General features: G+C 44.7%; 1 protein-coding gene across 3 annotated transcripts in view; it reads right to left on the bottom strand.

Annotated features, from left to right (window-relative positions):
* ABAT (4-aminobutyrate aminotransferase) overlaps window positions 1-26296 on the bottom strand; it is a 65917-nt gene that overhangs the window by 33457 nt on the left and 6164 nt on the right. The window contains exons 1-2 of one of the 3 annotated variants that reach the window (XM_080384579.1): window positions 23893-24206; window positions 1131-1259 (exon numbers count right to left, since the gene is read on the bottom strand). In XM_080384579.1, coding sequence (XP_080240705.1) covers window positions 1131-1200 — 70 coding nt within the window. In that variant the 5' untranslated portion in view covers window positions 1201-1259; window positions 23893-24206. Of the gene's footprint in view, window positions 1-1130; window positions 1260-10383; window positions 23585-23892; window positions 24207-26296 lie in introns of those variants that run through there. The other 2 variants (XM_080384580.1, XM_080384581.1) reach the window with 2 other exon arrangements.

Below are 26296 nucleotides of genomic sequence, written 5' to 3'. Positions count from 1 at the left end.
TGAGATGACAGATGAGCTCAAAGGACTGACAACTAACGAAGGCCTGCTTGCTGCAAGCAGTTTCCATTGTCCACTATCGACCAAACGATCACTGCTCTTGCACAGTGCAGATAATCAGTGCGTCACTCCCATAAATAGAAGCGCATCCTAGGCTGAAACACTGACCTAATACTTTTGCAATAGTTACAAGACCAGACTTTGTGTTCTTTAGTCAAAGGTCAGTTGCTCCCCAAAGTGTATTATTTAACAGGAAATCAATCATGTTTAAGTTTCTGAGCAAATGGACTGTTTGCCTGGCAGGAGCAGAAGCAGCATAGTGGCACTGCAGAAGAAGGGCTGGAGAAGAAACATTCGGTATTTACTCAGTCACAGAAAAAGCCATTCAACCATACTGTGTTCAGTATAACACCACACAAAATGGATGCTAGTTCTTAGATTCTGCACTGCTTTGTCCAACAAAGCCAACAGAAATTTAGTTTTTCTATTTCACAGAGATTGCAGGTTTAATATTCACACAGACATGCTAAATTACCAGCTGGGGCCAAGTAAGAACGTGCCATTATACATGTAGAGAGAAAGAAGAAAACAGTAGAAAAAGAAGTAGTGAAATTACATGAAGTAGAGAAAGTAGTTTGATGCAGTGCAGTAGGTTTTTATTTCACACAACAGCTAACTCCTTGCAGAAACACACATCCCCAGTAAGGGCCTTCAAGTCACTCACACAAAACCTCTCCACAAGGGAAGATGGGCAGGGTCACACCACACAGCACAAAGACAAAAAACACCTGATTTTGATGGACGATTGTTCTCTGCACCAGGTAGCATCAGGAAGTAAGAGCAGAGTTCCAAGGGACGAAGAGCTTTGTTTCAGTTAGGGTGTTTACAAAACAAATTATCAAGTAAATGAGTTCTTGTTTGCAGAAAAAACGAAAAACAACCCAAAGCACCTTTGTGGGCCAATTCTGACTACAACTGCATCATTAGCTAAGATGCAGAACATCACATTCTTCAGTTTTTGAAAGATAAACACCACTGGACAAACCCCAGCACATTCAAACTGGAATATTGTCCACTAGTGTAAAGTGAACACTTACCAAATACAAAGCAAGAAAATACAAAAAACCACTTACCAAATACAAGCAGCCTGGAGTTTTGCTGCAGGCAACAGGTCAGCTGTCGACTAAGCAACATGGACGCCATTTTATCTTTTCTTTACTTAAAAAGACTCAATCAGGAGAGATTTCTTTCCAGCTGACGTTCTGAAAAAAAGAAATGCAAACATTTATTCACATCCCTATGGATGCAGCCACTATTACTGTGCCATTCGTTTCAATTTCCCCTTTCACTAATTTAAATCCAAAGAAACGGAATGCATGCTTTGATGGATTAGTGCTGATGTTCAAATCAGTCTCAGGGTTGAGACTCAAGTCTGATGATAGGTCTTGTTGAGGCAAATAACTTCTAGGCCAAATTGCTGTCTCCCAGCTTTAGCGGGGCCAGGAGGTAAAGATCATTACCTATTTTCCCTTGCTGCTCTTCTCTACTTTCTCTGTATATGTGGACTACATTGAGCTTTAAAAAAACTGTTTCCAAGTTAGTCTCTCAAGCCAATCTATTATTTCAAGTCAACCTAAGTTTATGAGAAAAATCTCATCTAATATAAAAAGACAGCAGGACAAGCATTAGGAAACAAAAGAAAATCAATCCCCTGAAAAAAGTTTCTACCAATTAACCACATCTCTATTAAGACAGACTGTGGGAGCTGGGATAGTTAATTTTCCTCTTTGTAGAGTGCTCTGATGTGAGAACAATGTTGATAGCACACTGATGTTTTTAGTTGTCGCTGGGTAATATTTATACTAAGTCAAGGGCTTTTCGGTTTCTTGGGCCCTGCCAGCCAGAGGGCTGGAGGGACACGGGAAACTGGGAGGGGACACGGCTAGGACAGGTGACCCAAGCTAGCCAAAGAGGTATTCCATACCATATGATGTCACGGTGAGTATATAAACTGGGGGAAGAAGAAGGAAGGGAGGAACATTCAGTATCTGTCTTCCCGAGTAACGGTTACACATGACAGAGCCCTGCTGCCCTGGGGATGGCTGAACACCCACCTGCCCGTGGGACGTGGGGAATGAATTCCTTGCTTTGCTTTGCTTGTGTGCGTGGCTTTTGCTTTACCTATGAAATTGTTCTTATCTCAACCCTCGAGTTTTACATGCCTTTCCGATCCTCCTTCCCATCCCTCTGGGTGGGAGTGAGCGAGCGGCTGCGTGGGGCTGGGTTGCCGGCCGGGGTTAAACCACAACATTCCGCCTGAAGGCAGCTCTGGTTGCATCCCATCAATGTGAAGGGAGGAAGTACAGGGGCCTGGGTCTTCTCAATAGTGTCCAGAGTCTGGATAAGGAGCAGTGGGCACAAACTGAAACACAGTAAGCTCCACCTAAACCGAGAAAAGCCCTGGACAGATTGCCTAGAGAGGATGTGGAGTCACCATGCTCAGAGATATTCAAAACCCAGCTGGACACAGTCCCGAGCAGCCTGCTTTAGGTGATACTGCTTGAGCGGAAGGTTGGACCAGATGACCTCCAGAGGACACTTTCAACCTCAACCACTCTGTGATTCCAGCTCAGTCAGTTAAATATAAATGACACAGAGTCAAGTAGCATGAACGATAATACAACTCGTCTTTCACTCCGGATCACCCATGCAAAAAGCCTGGCTGGAAGTCATAAATAGACGAAACAGGTCATTGAATTATTATCCAGGACACAGGTTAAATTCAGACTTTACACACAGAAGTGTGGTACCCTGTGTCCTATGCAGGATACTAGGGGCCACCTTTGCCTGTACAGACTAAGCTGGCGTTTTGCACCTGCTGGATCTCTCCCCACCCCCAGAGTGGGTGTAGACCATCTAGTAGCAATGGACCGAGGCTTGCAGCCCAAATGAATTGTCACCATTACCTGTAAACCTCCTGGAAAGAACTCTATTTAACAAATACGCTCTGAGAATGGATCTGACCTTCCAGTGGAAAGAGATCACAGCTTACTGCTTACATCGTTTCTATGCCATCAATAAAATATGCAAACAGATATTGATGACTAGATGCATCAATATTGATGACCAATGCAGGGAAGCATTGATCTATCGATACCATGATAGGAAGTATTTTTTACCTAATGCTAATATAGCAGAAATCTAATTTCTGTATCGTCATCAGCCAAGATACCATTTGCTTTCCACCACACTTGAGCTTTTACGAAATGGGCAAAAGAAAACAAAACCCTCCTTGTCTACAGAGATCTATTAAATCATGAACCTATTAACACCCAGGTAACAAAGAAAATTCCCTGTGCCTTCCCAGACAATTGACACAGCACTTCATTTTACTTAGTTTGCTCTGAGTTCAATTCAAAATTCCAGGTATTTTGAAATCTGCCAAGGTGAGCAAACACTTGCACAACATTTGTGCACATGCTGGAAAAAGCTAGACGAGCTTCATAAGGTTTTGGGTCAGAAGTGTAGGGGGAACCAGTTATTTTTTTTCAGAAAAGGGTAACTTCATTTATAAGACAAGATTAATTTAATTAATTTTTTTTTCACTCTCCGCTTCTTTAGTTGTGCTAACTTTTGCATAATCAATGCATAAAAAATATCCCAATATCATAAATTTCTTATCTCATGACCATCCTCTAGCAAGAAAACAAAAGCAAGTCAGTCAGTAACACTACCACTACGGAAAAAAGCTGTTAAAGGGTGAATCCCCTCAGCATCTCTCACAATGATTAACCACCTTGATTGATGCCCTCTGCTCAGAGTTATTTATCTGTACTTCTGCAATCTACAATTCCCTCCTTAAGTTTGCTCTGCAAAGTATTACTTTTTAGAAATCTCCAGAAGCCTATTAAAAGCTTACGTGAACGCAGCTTTGCAGGAACTAACAAATGGAGCAGTGCAAACATACCCAATGACAGAAGGCTGAAACAACCCACCGAGGTTCGCTTCATCATTCTCATCCCCTTCAGGCATCTCCCGTGGGTGCTCTGCTACCAACTGTCTAATCTGCCTTCCCCACAATGATAAGATGCCTCTTTAAATATAAATCAAACATCCCTTCCAGTCATGCTACATGGTTGTACCCACTAGCATCCAGGGGTCCCTCCAGTGGTACCTATTCTTCCTTCCCTAGGTGAACCACTCCTATGTGTTTGCTCCCAGAATGTTATTTTATCCTTTACTGTTTAAGTCCTTTAATGGTCAAAATACAGTATTCATAAAAGGCTCAAAAATACATTTGGAAATGGTATTGGCTTTCTGAAATACTCGTATAAAAAAAAAAAAGTTGTGAGAGGTTTAAAACCAAAGTAGCATAGCCCTAATTTTCCTTGACAGGTTATATAAAAAGTTTTATCATTTTCTAGTCCAGAGTCAGAATAAATCATGCAATATCACATGTGAGTATAACTAAAACCAACTTCTTTTCCATCTTCATTACACACACAAATTCTCACAGGAGATCAGCTGATGTGATTGGTATATTTGTCTAAGAAGGTATTATTTGGTTATTATAATAACCAATTGAATTTTGCCTCCATAATCCATCTCTTGATCAATTCCCACTGGCCCATCTTCTTCAAGCACTGCAAGCAGCAGCGGCAGTTTGCAAGCCAGCAGAACTCTGCTCTCATGCACACACCAAAACAACAGCAAAGCCTCGCTCATCACCACTGCTGCTTCAGAGCAACTGCACACAGTTTCAGATCTTTAAAATCAAGGCAAAATACAGCCGCTGATTTCAGATATCAGACTGCATAGGGGATTTGAAGGATAATGTTTGGAGTAAATATGTGATTAAATGCTAGTTACCTTAGACCTTAAAGAAATGACTCTTCCAGAAAAAGAGATTCACAAAAGTGCCTTACCTAAACATTTTTCCTCTAACGGCAACCGAGTCGGAGAAGACCATTATTACAGATGACTGTACAAAACAACTATTCTGAAGTGAATGTTCAATACATTAATTTTCAGATATATTTGCATATATTTTTGTATGTAACTGCATTACATAAAACACATGCATTGGCAAATATAGTGTAACTCAGTCACATTCTTTCAGTAAGAAAAATTATTTTCAAAGAGGAAGCTCAGTACAGTTTATTAAGCACATGAAACATAAGGATATGTGAATTTTCTAAAATGCACACTGCGAAACTGGATGCATTTTTTTTTAGAAAACAAGCAACTTTTAAAATCCCATACTGAGTGATTATTTCTGACAGGCAAAATTAGTTACTAGGAACGACAACAGCCATTCAGCAGCAGCAGGGTATTGTGAACATATAAAGATGCATTGTTTCCATGAGCGTGTAATCTGTAAGATAATGTTTCTTAGGAGGAACCCCTGGAAAACATAAAAAAAAATGAGGGGGACCCCAATATTCAGGAGGGCTTGATCCAGATACAAGAGTGAAAATATAGGAACTAGCAGTTTGTGTTAAATTCTTGCTTGCTAGCAGGGAAACTAATGCAGCGTGACATCTGTGTTTCAGACTGCAGCTTGTAAAAACCTCCCTCAAAGCATCCTTGGGACAGATGCAAAGGTAAGAGGTGAAACAGAGACACTGCAGGATGTGGATGCAAAGTTAGCACTGCAGATTTGCATCTCCATCTTGCAACTCATGCCAAAGACACAGAAGCCTGTTTTAAATTCACGAGGGCACATTCATCTGTCCCTCAGCTGCTCCAAACCCATTTAACCAGGAACAATTAAGCGACTTAGAAACAGCAGCACAAGCTGCACAGGGCAATTACTCCACAAGCCTTCACAGTATGTATTTGGGGAGCAGGGAGGTAAAGGCGAATTCATTCCTTTTTTTGATGTTCTCCTTTGCTTGACTTTTCTGTGATGCACAGCAACAAGGGTATTGTCATGCTATGTGTTAATGGTGAAATTTAAAACATCTCAAACCATCTTTTAGTCCTTTGCTTGGATCCATCTCGATGTGAAAACACTGCAAGGCTTACCCATTTTGCGAGCTGTGCAGGGTCTGCTGGCAGGCGCAGGGGCAGCAGCCCCAGGCCCTGGCACTCTGCCACCCTGCAGACTGCCGTGGACACTTCCCTTCTTCGCGGGGAGCCCACAGGCAGCCCCAGCTTTACGCCTGGAAGCAAACCCACCCTTCCCACACTCCAGCCTTCCCTCGCATCCTGGAGGTGAGCTGGTATAGATAGGGTGTTTCTCAAAGAGGCAAGAAGGCTCTTCAGTTCACAGCTCAGCATGCTTTGACACTGCGTTTTCTGCATCTGTTTGGTTTGGGGTTTTTTTAACAGTGGAAGAAACTGCAAATTGAGAGACTGAGTCAGCTACAGCTCCTGTGACTAGAACAAAAGAGCAATATTGAAAAGCCTGGCAGTACTCAGGTAGCCATGCTGGATGGAAGCGGGAAAACACTGCAAAGCTGAGTTTCTTTTGGAATTAACAGTTAAGTTTCCTTGGCTTCACAGGATAGTGAGTCCAACTACTGTTTCAAAGACTCACAACGTGATAACACAAAAAACTGGACCACTAAGACTTTATCTCCCACGAGCTCTTGCTTCTCCTTTTCTAACCTCCACAATGCTCCCATACCTGCACATCAGGGCTCTTCAAAGAGCTTTTCTGGAAGAGAATCAGACTGGAATATATCAGAGGCAAGCTGGAAAGAGTTTCGATAGTGGGGCCAGGACACGGGCACCAAGAAGAATGAGTCACAGCTCCCGTCACATAAGCAGTGACTGCTGTACACTAAGTCAGAGTTGCGATAAGCAATTCTGAAAGAGATGAAAGATAAAAAAGCTGCCAAAACCATAGCCGGATGGAACCGCAGCTTCTGAGCTCAACAGGGACAAGCTTTCCAGCCTCATTTACGCTGCCCAAGTCCTGTCATCTCTTCTTCTGCAACAACACGACAAGTTAGAAGGAAAAATCTTAACCAGTCCTACATTCTACACCCTGTAAACTCCTGGGAGTCCTGTTACTCATTTTTTATCATCTTCATGAACTTCTGGCAGATAGCGTTCTGTGTCTGGGGCCCACAAAACAGAGTTGAAGGGCCTTGTCTTTAAAATAAATACATAAATAAATGAATGAATCCAAGGCTGTTGTTAAAAGGGGGCAAGTCTCCTGGTTTGCAGAGTTCACGAACAAGCATCTTTCATGACTTTGGTGATGCAGCTCAAGTATTTTACTTCTAAAAACAGCTCAAGGAGATCCCAGAGTCCAGAATATCCACACAATTTCACAAAGAAATAGAAGCATGGGTGAGGTGGAAGACAGTAGAGTCTGTCATCCTTTAACTATAATCGAGCCCTTCCTTAGTCTGCATTTGCAAAAGAACAAGGCAACCTAATGTCATCATGGTATTTACATAAAAAGATTCAACATATACAGCACTTGCTGTTCAAAAATGCACTGCAGTCATTAAGTACCACCACACTCTCCTTTGGGGAGACAGGGAATGTTCACATCGAATAGATCAAAGCAGGAAAAAATTGCATGACTTAACCAGCTGTTATTGATGGAGCGAAGGGTGACATTAGAAATCCTGACTTACTGCTTTAGCCACTTAAATGTACCAAACAGCAAAGTAAAGAAAGAAGCCTGCCAGCATGTTGATGTATTTAACTGCAATTCACTTGGTCCCAGAAGCAGAGTTAAGAGTTCAATATAGACTATGTAGTTATGAAAGCCTGAGTGCACCCAATGAAATACAGCGGGTCCTTTTAATTCAACAGTTGGTTTTTTTTCAAAGGTATAGTTCTGACAATTTTTTTAATTTTCTTACAACATCATTTGCAAGAGAAGTTTGTTAGAGTAACATCAAGAATCCCTCGTGATGGCTAGACTAAGGCTATCTTAAATCATCACAGGAATAGGAAAGTCCTGTCAAGTGGGACTTGTCAGAAAATTTGCCTTTAATGTTCATATAAGGCTGGCATTAAAATTTCCATTCAGCACCTGTACAAACTCAGCACAAAACAAAGGCAAAACCCTTGACTTCAGGAAGAACAGTACCTAGCACCATCCTCATGGGATGGCACAGAAAAGAGACAAGCTGCTCTTCAACCAACTTGGTCAACCAAAGGCCACAGCCTCATACTTCAAAAGCCAAGGTGGTTACAAGCACCCCACAGCATCAAGGCCACATATCGGCATCACTACAGTGACCAAGACATTCTGTGTAAGTCTGCTGGGTCTACGGGACAACCCACACATCAGAAAGAGACCCTCGAGCACTTTTCTGGCGCAATTTCAGAGGCAGAAGATGAAAAAGTCAGTGCAAAATGTGACTGTCGCCAACGAACGGCAGGTTTGCTTGCCCTTGGAGTGTGCAGCTCGCCAAGGCATTTCCCGCTAAGCAACACTGACAACAAAACCAGAAACAGCAGTCTGCAAATGGAAACGTGTACCCACCACCAAAATGGATTTTGCCAGAAAACACAAGCTGACAGTTGCTTTTGCTGTTTATGTCTCTAATAACCATAATGGCTTTGTGTAGAACAGGATGTAATTGGAAACTCCATGATTGTACTTAAGTTGTCAAGGACACAGTTGTCATAGTTACAAGTAAAACTCAAGTGTCTGTTATTCATGGTTGCTTATTTATTTATTGACACCAACAGGATCAAATACTCCCACTACTGTTCAGAAAAACAGAAAAGGGGAGACTGGTTTCATCCTTTAAGTCTCGACAAAACAGTAAATATTGCACACGACAGTGTAAGTCTTCCCTAATAAACTGGCTTTTTGCACAGCTGCCTTCTCTCACTCCACCTTCAGCTGGCATTCAAGTCAGTCTGTTCTGAAAAATGCAGCAAAAGCCCCAAGCAAGATGCAACACATGGGACAAAAACCTCACAGCTGTGGCTTGGAAGTACTGAAGTACTGTACAGTATCCATCATGACATGGCAACACCTGCCTGAGATACCTACATGAGACCAACAACCAGGTCAGAGCTGAACCAGCAGCAAAGCTAGAACAGAAACCTTCAGTCCTTCCATCAAGTTTTAAAACTCATCTACAGTCAGAAATGTCATTACACTCATGTGTCCAGGTTCTCCTCCTTAGATATCCTCTAAACAGGGTTTGGTGGTTGGATATGAATACTTTTTTTTTTTTTTTTTTAATACAAAAATCCTTCAGCCCTGGTCTCTGTTTACCCCCTCTCCAACAAATATTGGATGAAGAAAAGATTCCTGATCCATAATCCAATGAATACAGGTGGGAACATTGTGATTATAGCACATTAGGATTCAGGTGACCTATGGAACTTTTTGAGTTGCTCATTTTTGATTCAAGAACTATTTGAACAGGTAAGCTAGGATGAGATGTGCCTACACTTTGCCTGTGAAAGAAATACATTGTCTCAGGAAAAGAAAAAATGGAGTCAAAAAAGCATCTGTTAGAAATTGGGCCAGTTCTAGATCCACAGCTAAAAATACCTACATGAATGGCATAACTGTATGTAAGTGTTGGTAAAAACCAAACACAACTAAACTAATGGCAGATGAAAATTTTAAGATTTTATTTTAGTTTGTCACTCCTTAATAGTTCCCACTGAAAGAAATTGCACTTTGATATTTCAGTGAACTTTACTAGTAAGCTATGCATAAGAACCTCTCTTCAAGCCTGCATATTTTGAATTCATTATTTTAAATGCAGATGGCAGCAACATATCCAAACCATGCCTGTTAATTTCCACATGTTTCCCACACCAAAACAGTCCAGCTCTCATCGGGTTAAACAGCTTAGACGATGATACAGCCTGCTTTTCACATTAGTTGCTCCACAAGTGTTCTGTAGCTTTGGAAAAATTAAAGTATTGCAAAATACCCTCAAGTGGAGCTTCAGCCAAGGAAATTGAGTTATATTCCTTGTAAGATTTTATTTCTCAGCATCCTACCACTGCCTTCTCAGAGGTCATGAAAACAGATAGATAAATAGCATCAAATAAAATGTACTGTAAAAGCACAATTTATTCTTCTGCTTCCTGAAGTCATAAAATAGCTCACTTGGAGGCAGCCTGCACCAAACCAAGGGAAGCATCTTAAATGGGAGTGAGTACTCCGGTTTCTCAAGGTGACCCCCATTCCAGCCGAGGACACAGAAAAGCAGACGCATGGAGGAGATTTCTATTACAAGGGGTCCAGCAAACAAACCAGGCAACAGCTAACCATGCATAGCCATGACAGGGACGTTTTAACATCACACATGCCTGCACCTACATACGACACGCATCCACCTCTGAACAGAAAGCACGAACGCACAGCCCTTGCAAGCTCGGCTGAAGTCTGTGCTAACCTCCCCCCCACCCCCCACGCCGGCACAAGCCAAAGGCACTTACACGACCTGGGTGAGAACTCCTCGCAGCCAGCTTGCTGGTTGAAAATGCCGCTCTCTCCTTCACTTTAGAGTAGGCTGCTGTCGGCTGTGCTCATGAGAAATGCCATTGCTGTCCGCTCCCTCCAGCAGCCGCTCGCGACTGCCAGCAGCGAGAACAGGCATTACCCAGAGGAAACCCCGAGCCGTGACCCTGCAGCTTAGCTGGGAGGGATGCCCCAGTTAATGAAGGTTAATGAAACCAGCTCCTGCAAGCTATACCCTGTGCTCAGTCAAACCCAGTGGAGAGTAATACCCAACCTGCCTCAAACTGTGATCCCCTGGCTCTGCCCCTTGCTACTCCAGTACCTCTGGCATGTGGAGGCAGCCCATCAGCTCACACCCCTGGGAGTCCGAATTCACCTGAACATGTTCTCCGCAGGTTTCAGAAAACAAATCCTTGAGATGCAGAGCCAGACTGTATTAATGTTTGAAAAGGTACATTAGAAGCTGAAGAACAGGTTTTGCCTTTAAACCCCTTAATTTTACTCTGGCTTGCAAATATCCTGAGAGTGACACCTGGGCACACAACTGTTATAAAATGACCTTGGATCAGTTCAGCTCCTTCAGGTTGCGCACAGGCGCAGGCAGTACAACAGCCAGCACACATCCTAACGCCACCTCCTGCCATGCGTCGCTTGACACAGGGGATGAGACAGGGAATGGGGGAGACCCAGACATGCACAGAGAATAACAGCAGCATCCCTTCAGGCCCGTGGATGCAGGGAAAGGCCAGGGTGCCATCGCTGAGGCAGGGATGCCATCGCCAGGTTGCCATGGTGCCAGGGGGCAAAAGGGAAGATGTGCCAGAGCGCAGAAAAAGGCTGAGCTGCTTCACATTTAAATCCCTGTAACAGCATTTCGGCTGAGCCACTGCATGGTTGCTGTGGCAACAGAGGAGTGAAAAATTACAGAGGAAATCTGTAATTATTACAAGCAGGGTGGTGACTTACCCACTTCAGTAATCAGGGCATTCAAACGACTCGAGCAGAGGAGAGGGTGCTGGGCTGCACTGCAGCAGGGAGCCAGGGCCGGACCCCAGCTGCGGGACCTGCCTCACGCTCTGCCTCCTGTGGGCTCCAGCATGTGGGCTCCAGCAAGGGACACGACGCTGTGGCAGGGTGCTTGCCTAAGCGCAGGCTTTGCAGCCTGCCCCAGGGGCTGCGACCACAGAGCCTGCTACCACGGGCTGCAAGGAGGGAGACGGGGCAGCAGCCTGGTCCCTGGGAACCAGAGCGAGCCTGAGACTTGTGCTGCCTTGGCTCAGCACAAGCACAGCAAAGTGCAAGGAAGGGTCTACCACAGACAGAGGAAGGAGTGATACCAGAAGCAAGCAACAAAGGCAGAAGACACGGTGCTTATAGGAAGCAGCAAAGGTCCCTCGCAATTCAGTAACTCCAGTTTATGCTGCCATTACAGCACTGTGCCTTCTTCCACCTTCTCAGTGCAGCAACAGCAGCAGTATTTATTTGGTTGAGGAGGATGCTGTGATGATTACTGTGCTAATACAGGAATGATGAGGGACAGAAAGTCATTCAGGTAGACCAAACACACCTGCAGTATCTCTCCATTGTAACATTATGCTGACACAAATAATTTACGCACCAACAGATGCAATGTCAGCATCCACACAACCGATTTGTATCCATTGCAGGAGTACATGGTTTAAAGTCACCATGTTGTTCTCCAGAGCCTTCTACACGAAATGGACAACTGATCACCATCCAAACTGCTCACAAAAATGCCATTAACACCAACAAGGAAGGGAATCAGATGTGGCTAACCCTGTTTCGGTTCCCTTCTCCTTTGCCTGGGATCCCACGTGAGTACTAGTGGCTGTCAAGAAAGGCACCCAGACTGCAGTCATTTATAAGACAGATACCATACTACTCCTAAGTACCAAGCTGTTGATTTGATCCAAATTAAAGACTGAAGCTGATCCCTCACCTTCTTCATAATTTAAAATCTGTTATTAGTTACATACACAGACTGTAAATGACATAGTTAAACTGGCCTGTACTGGTTGCCAGACAGTAAAACAAACTGCTGACTCTATATTGAACTTGTTAACTGCCAATATATCACAGAAAGTGCAATAATCCTGTTCAGACAGATGGTTAGCACAGGGACACATCACAAAGTAGAGGGGAAAGGACTGAGAAAAGTTGTAGGTATTTACACTCACCACATATAAAACATCGGATACAAAGACAATGCCTTGTATTGGCGATTTATTACTATACTTATTCAGCGAGTAATCAGGATTATGACTCCTAAAGGGCAAATTCTTGTGCCTCTGCTGAGTGCAACCTTAGCCTACATGAGGTGAGGCTAAACTTATTAAACAAAATTATCTTGGATGGAAAGTACTTCTTTGCAGGAACCCCAACACACTGCAACTTTTCCAATCTACGGCTAGTCAAAAGACTGCTTCCTACCCTAGCGCATTCAGTAACATTACACTAAGTGTAGAGAGGTAGTTTTTCTTCTCTGAAAGAAGTAAAAAGCCTCATGAACAGGGTGGAATTCACCACAATCAATGCTACTAACACCAAGGGATTTCTTTTGTTGGGCAGACACTCAGCTTAAAAAGTCAGAGGTTGCATGTGTGCATGGGCACATGTGAACTGCACGTGCATTACTTACAAATCAGTAACTTACACCGATACAGGGAGAGTGAGATCACCCCCCTCTGTTCTTCAGATGCCAACTACTTCAACTCACATTAAATAGGAGCACTTCACATTCAGAAGGAGAGGGATATAGGAATTAAGTACAATTACTATAAATTTCTACTGTTCAAAAGTCCTATTATTTCGCCTGTTTCTTCAGGCAATAGGTTAAAAAGAACAGCAGCTGGGCAGTTTTCAGAACAGTTAAGGGAACACAGATGCATACACAGTGTTAATCAATAGACTCTGTGGCTAAATTCCCTATTATGTCTTGAAAATTATTTTTGGGCTACGGATGGACAAAGAAACTAGTGCCAACATGATTCAGCAAGATACATATTTCTCAAGCGGTCCCTTTTACTTCGCTAGGCCCATTCACAAAACTGTAGTTGTACATGAGCCAAAGCACCCTGTTGAATTACAAGCAAGGTAGAAAAACTCGTAGCTGGAAGACTCACTGAAGGGTATCAAAACCTGAGTGTTACCAACACATGGCTACTGCATAAACTGTGCTTATTCACTCCTTATATTTTACTTATTTGACAAAAATTATGAAGCTGCTGCATTACAACATTTCACACAAGTACTAAATACCTGGTCACAAATTTGAGGAGGTGAATTAGGCCTTATTAAGTGTGCTAATGGCTAAACTCACTGGTAAAGTCTCATCAAGGTACATCCATATTCCACGCTCTACTCTCACGGTAACACTGACACCCACATAAGAGACTGAGTGCTGTTTTTTCAGGCTGGTACACACAAGCTATGAATCACATGAATGTGAAGATTCCATATGTCACATCTAGATAGTTAAAAAGTGTTGGGCAGATTTGGGAAGGCTGCTACAAATATTTCTATTACGGGTTGAGCAAGTCCAGCATAGTTGCTGGGGTCAGAAAAAGAGGGACCTGGAATCAAGAAACTGTTGAAGGAATTCTCATGTAACTGTGATGCTCAGAGAGACTGCACAAGTTGGGAATGGGAACACAAACCCATGGTATTATGTTAGCTGCTTCTGGAATCACAGATGATACCCACTACTTCCATTTCATAAAGGAGAAGGCCCATTGGACTGGAATTACAGACAAACTAAAAGCAGGAATGGAAAGTATCTGGAATATCCACACTCCAAGCATGTTTTGAAGCCCTGCAAGAAGCACTAAAAGCCAGTGTCCACGCCACCGCCAGCCAGTGTCAGTGCCACACACTTCACCTCCCACACAAACCATTTCAGAGCAGCTCTGTGCTGGCTCTACCCATTTCCAGCAACCAAGAGTGCCACTGGATGTCCTGCAGCTCTGCAAATATCCCATAAGGAACATCCACAGGTGCTGCAAGGAAACATTTTGCAAATACAGCTTGTAATGACGAATACTAAGTAACAAATAAGCTGGCAATACCACTAGCCTTAGCATGCTGGGACAGATAGAAGACGGGGCTTTCTGTCAAATACCACAAAAATGCTGTAACAAGGGCAAAGAAAGGCACCTGAACCTGAACTGTCCAGTGGCGTGGGGCAGCAGCTATCCTCCCTTTTAGCACTGTCAGGCAAGCCTGCCTCTGTAACTACAGTATTGCCACAAAGGCACTAACAAATACTAGGAATGACTGCCATATCAAAAAGAGATCAAGGTAAGTCTTGCGTAAGATAAGCCAGTGTAATTTTAAGCAGCTCCCCCAAGTTATTCCAGGACGAACACAGTCAGTACAGAACAAGGAGCTAATAAGTTATGTTAAATAGCTTGTTTATTTATTTAACAAAAATCTATTAAAGGAAATGTTTATCTTTCTAAGGATAGCTTATGAAAGTAAGCAGTGCTAGCACAGTGGGACAGCAGAGTGCTTCCCTTCAGAGCACTGTCCTCCATCCTCCTTCAGTGGTACTTAACCTCTCCCTCTCAAGAGGCCCCAACAGAGCACTGTTCTAGTAGCTCATAAAAAGAAGAAAAAAAAAGGCAAATTTTTCTGCTCCTTCACAAAATAAGGGTTTCACCAAATGGATGCAACTACAGGATTTATCAGTAATCAGGTAATTCTTCATAGAAGTTACAAAATCACATGCTTTGTTACCCTTCAGAAGCACTGTGTCAGTATTATCGCAAGCTGCCCCTTTTCCCTTTTTGCTGTTAACTAGTGACAGTAGCTGAAAGAGATAATCAAGAGATTGAAGTTCCCCAACAGATGAGAGGAATGTGGCTGCAAAGCTTGCTTATCAGCCAGAGCAGAGCATCAGTTATGCAAGGCTGCATATGGATTTTGACCAGATGCAACAGTCCCTTTCTCCTCCCTTTTCCATTCAGAACAATAAAACTGGACCTGCGAGCTGTTTCCCGTCCTTTATCAGATCATCCTGGAACATAATTTTCCTGGTGTATTTTCTGCAAAAAAAAAAATAATACACTTTATGCAAGTGTTGCACCTAGAAATGATGTATGGTGTCACCCAACCAACCTTGGGTAAGCAAAGGTAGTAGCATCATCTTAGCCTCTTTTCTGAAGAACTCCACTTTCATCTAGCTCTCCTGTCACCTGCATGGCTCAGTCTTCCATCCTCACCAGAGATATTCCTACTGTTGAAACATCCCCTACCCATGAACCCACGTTCATCATGAGTCCTACCATTTTGACTGAGCAAAGTTCTGCTACACCAAAACCTACAGAGAAGCACAAGAACAAACTCTGAACTAATTCATGATCACATAATGGTCCAGTTTTTATGAATAAATTAACACCAGGAATCTTACAGGTTGCATCATAAGACATTTTCCAACCACCTTCTTGGCCAAGGAAAAATAAAATTACTGATGAGAATTTAAGCAAGTAGTCACTGATCTCCTGCAATTGCTAAAAGGCATTTCCAAAAGAACCGGCATTTTGGATTTCATAATTTGACAAAAAGCAGCACAAGATTTGTTAGCTATAGTTACTGCAATGCACAGATGGTTGCTGGTATCGTGAAAGTTCTTCTCAGACAAAGGCCCCATAACATCATGAATCCCTGGCACTGCTTGTCATTACCTCCATTTGCCTCTACTCCCTCTCTTAGCAACACAAGCTAGCCCTTCTATTGTTTTTCTTCAGCTGCTTTTTACAACAGCCAAGGCAGAAGCATCACGTTACAGCAGTTATGCCAGCCCCTTACAATACCCACTGCCCAAACCATGGAACAAACTGAAGATTTTTCACCCCTGTAACTCCATTACCTGATGAAAACTGCACTGCAAACAAGGAGTGTGGAATTCATCTGAGCCAAGCTCATCCTCTGCTTTCCTACCTCCACCAGCACACTCTGATTGTGTAATCCTATGTCCCTCTCCAGGAAGCTGCATTGCAGCAGTAGCTGTGGAGCAAAAAACAAGGTTTGCTTTTAACTGGAGCTGGGATGAGAGAACATTGAGGTGGATGGCAGTATGATCCATAGAGGTAAAACACATCCCTCACGCTTGCTGTCTGGGGACCGTTGCTGTCAGTACGCTCAGCAGCGTGCTTTGCCTGAAATGATGAAATCAGTAAGGATTCAGAAGTCACGGCCTCTAGCCTGTCCGCAGCACTGTGTGGTAGGATTATGCTCTGGCCTATTGCCAGGAAGCATCTTATGTCTAAAATCTGTCCTGTCATGCTAGAGCAGTTTGTTTTGGTTTCTAAACAGCTTTTTAACCTGCCATATTCTCTAATTCCCACTAAGGCAATCATTTATATCGGCAGATTTATACAGTGAGCTATTAAAAATGCTTCAGTAGAAACTTACTCCCTCCATCCTACTCCCAGTGTCCTCCTAATTGTTTTTGGTGTACAACACACCATGAGTATCAAGCAAGCACCTGGCAAAAAATATGTTATTCATGCCAGATGTGGAAAGACAGGTGACAGAGAACAACAAGATGGCTGGTTCCTGTTATTTGGCATCTAACATGAAGAAAGCCTGACAGCCAGATTTGGAGGAAATAATACAAACAAAAAATATGACTGCTAATAAGTTACACCAAGCTTATTTAAAATACTTAATTTTTATGTTATTTACATTACTTATTCACAATTTTGTATTATTGCCAGACCAATTTAGAACATACAAGTTGATTTCAGTTGTGTTTACTGTCAAGGGATGCTGCCAAGAGCCTCCACTCACTATATCCTTTGCTAAAAGAGGAAGCCAAAATTGGCATGCTGTTGTGATGTTCAAAGTCTTTAATCAAGACTGAGCCTGCTGCAATACAAATACAAATGAGGGATATTATTCTTTCCCTTCCCTGCAAACGACTTTTTTTCTTTTTGTTTCCTGTTTTCCTCAGTGGCTTCTGCAAGCCTATGTTCTTGCATTACTCATTCAAAAAGGAAGAGTGCTGGAAGGGCAAGGGGTGACATCTCTTGTGACAAAAATCTGTAGGGTTGTTCATTTGCTGGTAGGAAGGAAGAAGCAGAAGAGGTGATTTAATACCAAGATTACAGGGAAGAAAGCTAGCACGAAATCATCCAGCACTAGAGTACAGATTTCCATGAAGAGCTTGCTGCCTTGTGTTTTGCCTGGTACAAGGCTTACAGATGGTAGCTGGATACTTTAAAATTGAGCCAAACATCAAAAATAGGACATCATGAAAACATCATCACTAATTCATATCTTCTCCCAACACCCACTGTTTTTTGCTCTGTGAGAAATCAGTGATGAAACCAAGGTTACAAGGGGAGGCAAAGCCCTCAAAAAAAGCACCCAAGCCAAACGCAACAAACAACTAGAAAGAACACCTTGTGCTGGAAATCCACACTCTTGGTAACAACTCTTCCACTCCCATAGATGTATCACAGTGCTTTCTAGCCATCCAACTGACCCACAAGTAACCCGTGTCCTCCAGGCTGACACACCCACTAACATTGCTGGCAGTGTGAAACCTCTCCTCAGTTTTTCTTCATTTACTGTGTCCACCCTTCCAGCTTCCCCTTCCACACAAGCAGGTCTTTTACCCAGCAGGCTAGCCTATGTTCACCTATACCTCCTACAGAGCTACAATGGTCTTCCAGTAAAAAGCATTTGTTTTTAGAGCCGACAGGTAGGACTAAGAACCCTTAGAACAGATTTGAGAGACAGCGAACACAAGGGCTGCAAAGCTATGTGGGAAAAGCAGTAGAAATAGGGAGCACATCATGCTGACACTGTGGGCAGGCTAAAAGGCTTCAGGAAAGAAAACGTGGTGCTCATGATGTGCAGGTGGCCGAGGAGATGAAAGGAAACGTGAGAAAGATGCGCTGAACCCGATGCCAGAATCCATGCTCACAAACTCAGCCAATACAGCTGTGAAAGTGGCACTGTCAGCAGGGAACGCAGAGCAGACTTTGACACAAGAACCTGAATCCAAATGTCTCAGCTGACTCAGTGAGAAGCATCATAAGGGAGTCAGCACAAAATACAAACATGCTGTAAATGTGCAGGTTTCTTCCTCAACAGCAGTCTCCTCCTGTGGCTACGGAACAGCTTTCTGCTTGGGAAGACCACATCTCAGTGATGCCCTCCCAGCACCACCACCCTTGTGCAGAGGCTCCCAGCAGCCACCCACGCCTGCCAAGCTGCGCTGACAAGAGGCACGTTGTCATATCCCAAACAGGTCATGGCTAAACTGGATTCTACTAGTATATTTTAGATACCAGGTAAGAATTGCTCAGAGTAATTACCTGGTCTCTTTCTGTTACCCTGCCAGTTTTCTCCAGATTTAGCTAGGAATGTATTAAAAAAAAAAAACAACCCAAGATAAATTACTTGAACTATGCCAGGTTTCAAACTTCAGGGATTTTGAGGACATTGCTAAAAAATTCCTACGTAAAACAGGATTATATATGGGTACAACAGTTCTAAAGTGATGTATTTTCACTTGTAAAATTAAAACTGAATTTTGCTTGGGGATGGCAAGGAAATTCAAACCTGGAATAAGGAATACTTTGAAGTGTTTGTGACAAGGAAAGCTGGAGACAGGTTTAGGAGTTGTTTTACTCTCAGAATTACAGCTAAACCAGTAGTTTGGCACTTTATCCCATCACCCAGAGTGTACTCGAGACATACTGACTTTTTATATGAAATCTTTAGCAAGCTGCATTACTGTAAACGGCCCCCAGAAACACCATCGGAATTAGATTTTAATTTTTAAACTACTGAGTTTCACAAGAGTCACAAGAAGATAAACACTTCTTAGAGAACTGCTCCCTGCCAATGCCAAGCTGTGTTTTGGTGAAACCTTGAAATCTAAATAGGAAACTCACCAACTCTGAAGCTTTATTGCCTTTAAAGTACCTTACAGCCTTCCACAGAGTTATATAGCACACTGCCTTTCAGCCATAGTCCCAAATGAGAGTTTGATACAGTACAATATAAGCACTCATCTACACAAATGCTTTTTTCCTGCATTAAAACAGAGAGATTCACTGAAATAATTGCAGTGGACAATATAAAGGGGAATCACTTAAGTCTGAGTCACTAAGCTCACGTTCCTGGCCCTTTTCTTCAAGCTGGCAGCGTTCGCTTACTAAAGGCAGTACTTTTAGTTGAGTGGGTTTAGTGCTTTCCCACATCAACCAGCACAGCGCAGCTTTACTATTTTTTAAAAAGTAAGTTCATCTCTAGGGCAGACCTGTGTCCTTGACACTGCAGGTGTCAAGCTTTCAGAAGTGCAACTTCAGAAGCGACCGCAATATACCTTCACAAAGCCAGCTAGTGCAATCAGCTGCTAGCTGGTGCAGTAACTATCCAGCCTGAGCTACAGCATGTATCCAGTTCCTCAACAGAATGTACAACTGTAGAAACTACCATGCACAAAACCCAAAAATTCTCCAGACCTACAAACTAGCATGGAAGAACAAAAACTTCATGCTGCAAAAAGTGGGATTTCTTTTCAAAAGAATATCATACTCTCTGAAGATATTCTCTCTGCTGCAAATAGACATACCCCCACGGCACAGCAAGAGAGACAACCTTCTTCCATATAACCAAGAACTGCAACAACACATAACCAAGGTTCCTACCTGATTCTTTTGCTGAATTTCTAGTATCTGGCTAACTAAGAGATAGGAAATGAACAGTAAAATATTTTGCAAAAGGAAAGACAAACACTCTAATACAAGGATGCAGTACAGAACCCTACTCCCACAGATCAGAAAAGAGTGTGAAAGCCACAGAAACAGTTTAGGACAATATTCTCTGTTTCATACACTTTGCATGCTTTGGAAACCCCCCAGAATACTGTTATTTTTGCACAAACACCATATGGCTAAGAAAATATCATTCTGTTTTCCTGGCCCATAGCCGTCATTTCAGGAAACCGGACCGTGATCTGATAAAACAGATCACAAAATTCAGAAACAAAGAGGGGACAGAGATGTATAGCTTTCAAGCCACAGAGCAGTGGTGGCTGGTGGAATTATCTACTTCAAGCTGGTAGCAGCTCTGACCGCTAAGGCAACCTCTTCTGTTCGTAAAGAAAAGGAATCTGAAAGCACATCAGTCAAACAAGAATAGGGTGTTTCAGGCTCCTGAAAGATAAATCTGTTATGTAAGTTTTAAAGCATATCCATCCTTCCATAGGCAATAGGCCCACATTGATAATTATCTATGTAGTATATTTGTGGTCTTTATGCTGCAGTGCCCCTCATGTGTCATTGTTGCATTAGTTACCTGTACTTTCACAGCTTCCTACACATCAGAACTAGCTGCTCTCCTTCTGATGCAATCCAGTTCTTTTCCATTACTCTTTCAAATGGGTTTAAGTAACTTCCTATTTGATTCAGAATTATCATTATGCCTGAAAAACTCTTTAAAAGCTTATAAAGAACTGTAAAAGAAGAGTAGACACCAGTAGAAAAGTCTGCTTGAACAAAAACGGCGCACAGATTGACAACGTACAACGTGCAAGAAGGAATCAAATGGTCTTTGAAAACAAACTTGAGAATTACCCCACTGAGATGTATTCCTTTCTTCTCCCTGCTCCCTCTCGCAAAGGCAAAGCCAAGAGCAAAGGGGATTCATCCAAATTCAGAGTCACCACTTGATTAAAAAAACTTTCTACTATACAGCCAATACAGTAAGATTTTAAGATCCAACAGGCTTGTATCTGAACAACAGGGATACAACCACGAGTGCTATACTGTTCATACAGTACATACACATACTGCTGCTAAACAGCCCTTTTTCCCGAGACGCTTCCGCAAGCTGTTTTCTTTTGGATAAGAAAGGAAGGGAATCTTGATTTGTACTTGAAACAGTTAAAAATTTTTACAAGTGTTTCTGGAATGGACTCTCAACCCTGTAAGTTATAAAATGGAGCCGGGAAGCCAGGAACCAGATCCAATTTGTCTTAGCCCAGCTGCAATATCTTCCTAATTCTGTGAACCCTGACATTATAATCATGGAAGTACAAAGTTAAGCAGTAGTAGAGGTATATGATATGAGGTAGTCTGAGCTGCTTTAATTCAGGTCCAGCGATCAGAGCACAAACCAGAAGGAACACTCTGCAGTTAATGTTACACCTTCGAGGGCAGGAGTCATCCCCGTCAGCACACCCAGCAGGGCTGAGATCTGTGCAGCTGTACCTAAACACACAGGTGGCTATTGACTGCCGATGAATACAGCTGTAGGGTATAGCAGGCATTGCAGAAACTCCTCTGAAGCTTCACGTGTTAAGCACGAAACAAACCAGAGAGGGCAAAGGGAACCACCTGGAGACCTCTACACTGCCGGCAGGTGCAGCAAGAACTAGTTTGGATGTATATACGTGGCCCGTGAGCATCTTAATTCCTCTCTGCTTCCGAAAGAATCCAGATCACGACATTTTCCTTCTCCAATGACAGCAAGCTGTCAGCAGGATACCTACTGATTTGCTTGGTGTTTACTTGCATGCTGTGCTTGCTTACTGCCTCCTGGGCATATATATCCAATTTTATTCACTTATTTCAGTTTACTTCATATCTGAATGCACAAGACACTTCACCATACAGTATGCCTCTAAGCCTGTTATTCCTCAGAAGACTAATGGACTGGGCTTTGGAGAAAGCAGTTCTATTGCATTTCCCACCCCCCTATGTATTTTACAAGTGGTCAGCTTGTCTAGTAACACTGTACACTTGCAGATTCAGGTCTCCATTAACCGGGGATGTCTGCATCACAGTCTTTCACACTCCAGCTTGTGCAAAAGGTACAACACAGACTAATGGCAGAGCACTGACTGCAGGCACAGATGCCCTGAACACCGATCCCAAGCCCAAAAGGCTACCCAGTGGGTTACTTGCAATAACAGCTTTCTTTCCCTGCATCTATCTGATTTTCCCCATCTGTACAGCCAGTTCAGTGATGCTTATCACATTTAGTGCTTTAAATGCTAAGGATGAGAAACACTATGACATCCAGATATTATCTTTCTTCACACATGTTGTGCTTTAGTATTGTGAGCTATGATCCAGCATTTGAATCACTGACCTCCAAGCCTGCATACGTAACTGCAGCCAGAGAAGACAAACTGACCCCCAGACACGATTTGCCCAACATTCACACTACTCAAGTACACAGAAAGACCAATTACAGTAAAAAAAAACACCAAAAAAACTAAAAGGAAACCACAATGCAACAAGAGATGCAAAAAAGATCCTAAATTCAATCTATAACCACTGGACTATAACAGGATTCAATAAGCAATTTCTTCACTATAGAGCTTCCAGAAGGTAACCCTACCAGTACCCTCTGTTTATACCAGTTGGGTTTTCTCCTTTACTGAATTCCTTGCATCAAACTATAGGAGCAAAGACTCTCATAAAAGCCCACACCCATTAGCCATGCCTTTGAACTGCAGGGCAAAATCCAATTTTAAAATGTAAACCTGCATGTTCGTTACTAATTACAAAACTACTTTGAAATCTCCTGCAGTAGTTCAGTTTCTTTGCATATCCCTCCCTTTGCTTTATTTTTTTGAACAGAGAAGGAGTCACAGAGGCAAAAGCCAAGGTAGGCAAAAGCTCTGTCAAAACAGCCACACGCTACGGAAGGCAAGTAAGCCGGGGAGGTCTCAGAAGCCTGAGGTAGTGGATTGGGTTCTGCATCACAAGCATTAGCCGGAGTGCAGGAAACTGGGAAGAACTGGGGAATCTCAGTCGGCAGCGCAGCAGCAGGCCTCCTCAACACCATTCCTGAAGCTTTCCGCTCAGCTAGCCGCAACACACTCGGAAGGGCAGAGCTATATACAAAGCCAGCCGCGTTCCCCCACGGCACACAAGCATTTCCTCACGGGTTCCGTGCCCCCGCTTTCCCTTCTTTCCCCTTCCCGCAGGTCCGTGTCAGGTCCGCCTGCCTGCCGGGCAGGGGCGCCAGGCGGCGGGAGCGCGGCGGCCGGGACACCGAGCACGGCACACGCCGCCCGCTGCGGCCCAACTCCGGGGCGGCAGCAAAGGCTCCTGCTCGGGATGGTGCCCCGGACCCGGGGGCACGGCTGCGCCCTGCCCGGGGCCGCAGAAACAGGCCTCCCCGGGGGGAAGGGGCGGCATTCCGGGAGCGCACCGGCAGCCCCTCGGCACCGCCGCCGCTTAGCCCACGCGTAAGCGCCGGCCCGGCGAGAGGGGCCACGGTCGGCGCCCCCCGCCCCCGCTGCAGGGCTGCCCCAGGGGCGCACAGGGCCACGGCCGCCTGCGCCCCTTCCCCACAGGCAGGACGATGCGGGGCCACCGCCCGGCAGCCCGCGGGCTCCGAACCCGGTGGGGGGGTCCCGCTGGCCGCGCAGCAGCGGGCCCGGCCGAGGGGAGCGCCCGGGCGCAGCCACCCACCCCGACCCCCGCCCCGCTCACCGGGAGGTGCGGGGCTGCGTCTCCTCCGGCCGCCGCGCTGGGCTGGGCCGGCCCCGCGCTCGCTGCCTGCGCGGCCCCGCCGCCCGGCTCGGCAACCAATGGAGGCGCGGGGCCCGGCGGGGGCGGCCCGGCCGGCCCGGGGGAGGGGGCGCGGCCTGCGCCGGGGGCTGCGCTGGGCCCCGCCGCCCGCGGGCACGCAGGGCCTGCTGCCGCCCCAGCGGAGAGGGCCCCGCCGGCGGCCGGCCGCGCCTGGCTGGGCGCGGGGATGCGCAGCCCCAGCGCTGGCAGCCGGCTTCCCTGGGCAAGGCGCTGCCAGCCCGCCGCGCACCTCAGCCGGGGGCAGGGCAGCCCGGGGGCCAGCCGGGCCGGGAGGCTGGGGCCGCGCTCCGGCAGCTGCACGGAGCCCCTGGCCTCTCATTAATTGCTAATATTTACCTGCCGTCACTTGGGACATACTTAATTTCGCACACACAGCAACAGGGAAAGTCATTTGGGCTTTTAACTCGGATTAGAAATTCAAATTAAACCTAGTATCGACGTTAAACTCTGAATTTAAACTGCAAATCTTCACTAATATTTAAGCCTAACCTAGAAGAAACACACCTTTTTCTTCTAGACAGGAGTGGATCGAGGCAGCTGGATGCAATGCAAATGACACGCAGATGGCACATGAATCCTCCCACCCCACGGCACACGTGCCCCTACCACTGACACAGGCCCGAGTTCAGGTGCCATTAAATCGGTAGCACAGCTGATGCATCAGTAAGTTTATAGCCTGGTGTGGGAAAAGCAGAGAAAACTGGGACCTAACAAGTGTAGTATCACAGAAAGCTTTTTACAGTAAAGTACAGTTGCCGCTTTCAGGATGGTTGGCATGCATGGAATCTACCATGGCTCTCCAGGCAGCACCCCCTGCCACCTCCACACATGCTGACAGCAGTAACGGGGTGAGCTGAGCACAGACACCATGGCCAGGCTCCATGTACAACACTCCCTGCAAGAATGTGAGCTTGATGGTACCACCCAGCTGATTAAGCTGCATAGGAGCTGTCAAATGAAGAATATATGAAAAGATGTCCGCTGCTGAGCCAACCATTGTGGTGAAATTACTCCCCTCAGATGAAATAATCTCACTGTAGGATCAATGTGCACCTTCATTCTCTAGTTACCCATCTCCAAGGTACCTCACTGGGCATGTGATACCAATCAGTAACAAAAATATGGATGACTAGCGTCACTCAAGCTCCACCTAAATATAAAGAAAATTAATTGGTCATGGACTGAAATAAATCCAAAAGGGGGCTCTACAGTTGTTACTTCTAATCGAGGGAGTCAGCCTTGGGAAGGACAGGAAACAAAGAATGGATGGTGAAAAGAACACTTATCTAAGTTATGCAGAAAGAAGCCTTCAAGTGAGGAAAGCTCTGGCTGCAAGAGGAGATAAGCTGCCAAGGTGTTGCAATCCACAGACATCAACAGAAAATGAATTCAAAGTAGCACAAAGGTAATTGTGGTAGTGGGAGACTGTGACCTCCAACTCAAACAGACCCCCCAGAAAGACAGCAAAACCCCGCTTGGGGAATATGTATAAATAACATTAGTATGAAGCTTCAGTAATGTTATCTAAGGATGCATACTAATTTGCATTAGAAGCAAGAAACTTTTAACTAATCCTATGTTTGATAATGAGTATGCAATGTACTATGAAGTACAAAAAGTAAACAAAGGAGGGAAGAAGTTAGGGAAGACTCCAGCATAACTTCTGGGATCAGTTGATTTGACTCATCTACAGCAATGTACTATTTACAGACACAAAACTACCCTTGAAACCCCCACCCAATAATAAATCATAGAATCACAGACTGGCTTGGGTTGGAAGGGACCTTAAAGATCACCCAGTCCCAGCCCCCTGCCACGGGCGGAGACACCTCCCACCCACCCAGGTGGCTCCCAGCCCCGTCCAGCCTGGCCTTGGACATGCCGGGGATGGGGCACCCACAGCTGCTCTGGGCAGCCTGTGCCGGCGCCTCAGCACCCTCACAGGGAAGAATTTCTTCCTTGTATCTCACCTAAATCTACCCTCTTTCAGTTTAAAGCCATTCCCCTTGTTCTATCACTAAGTGCCCTTGTAAAAAGTCCCTCTCCAGTTTTCTTGTAGGTGCTAGAAGGCTGCTATAAGGTCTCCCAGAGCCTTCTCCAGGCTGAACCACCCCACCTCTCAGCCTGCCTTCACAGGAGAGCTGCTCCAGCCTCTGATCACCTTCATGGCCTCCTCTGGACTGGCTCTGACAGGCCCATGTCCTTATGCTGGGGTCCCAGAGCTGAACACAGCGCTGCAGGTGGGGTCTCACAAGGGCAGAGTAGAGAGGGAGAATCACCTCCTTCAACCTGCTGGCCACGCTGC

This window comes from Falco punctatus (genome assembly GCF_963210335.1).
Source record: "Falco punctatus genome assembly, chromosome: 4".
Taxonomy (NCBI): Eukaryota; Metazoa; Chordata; class Aves; order Falconiformes; family Falconidae; genus Falco; species Falco punctatus.
The sequence above is the reverse complement of the archived record's forward strand: the minus strand, read 5'-3'. Positions and strand labels throughout refer to the sequence as shown.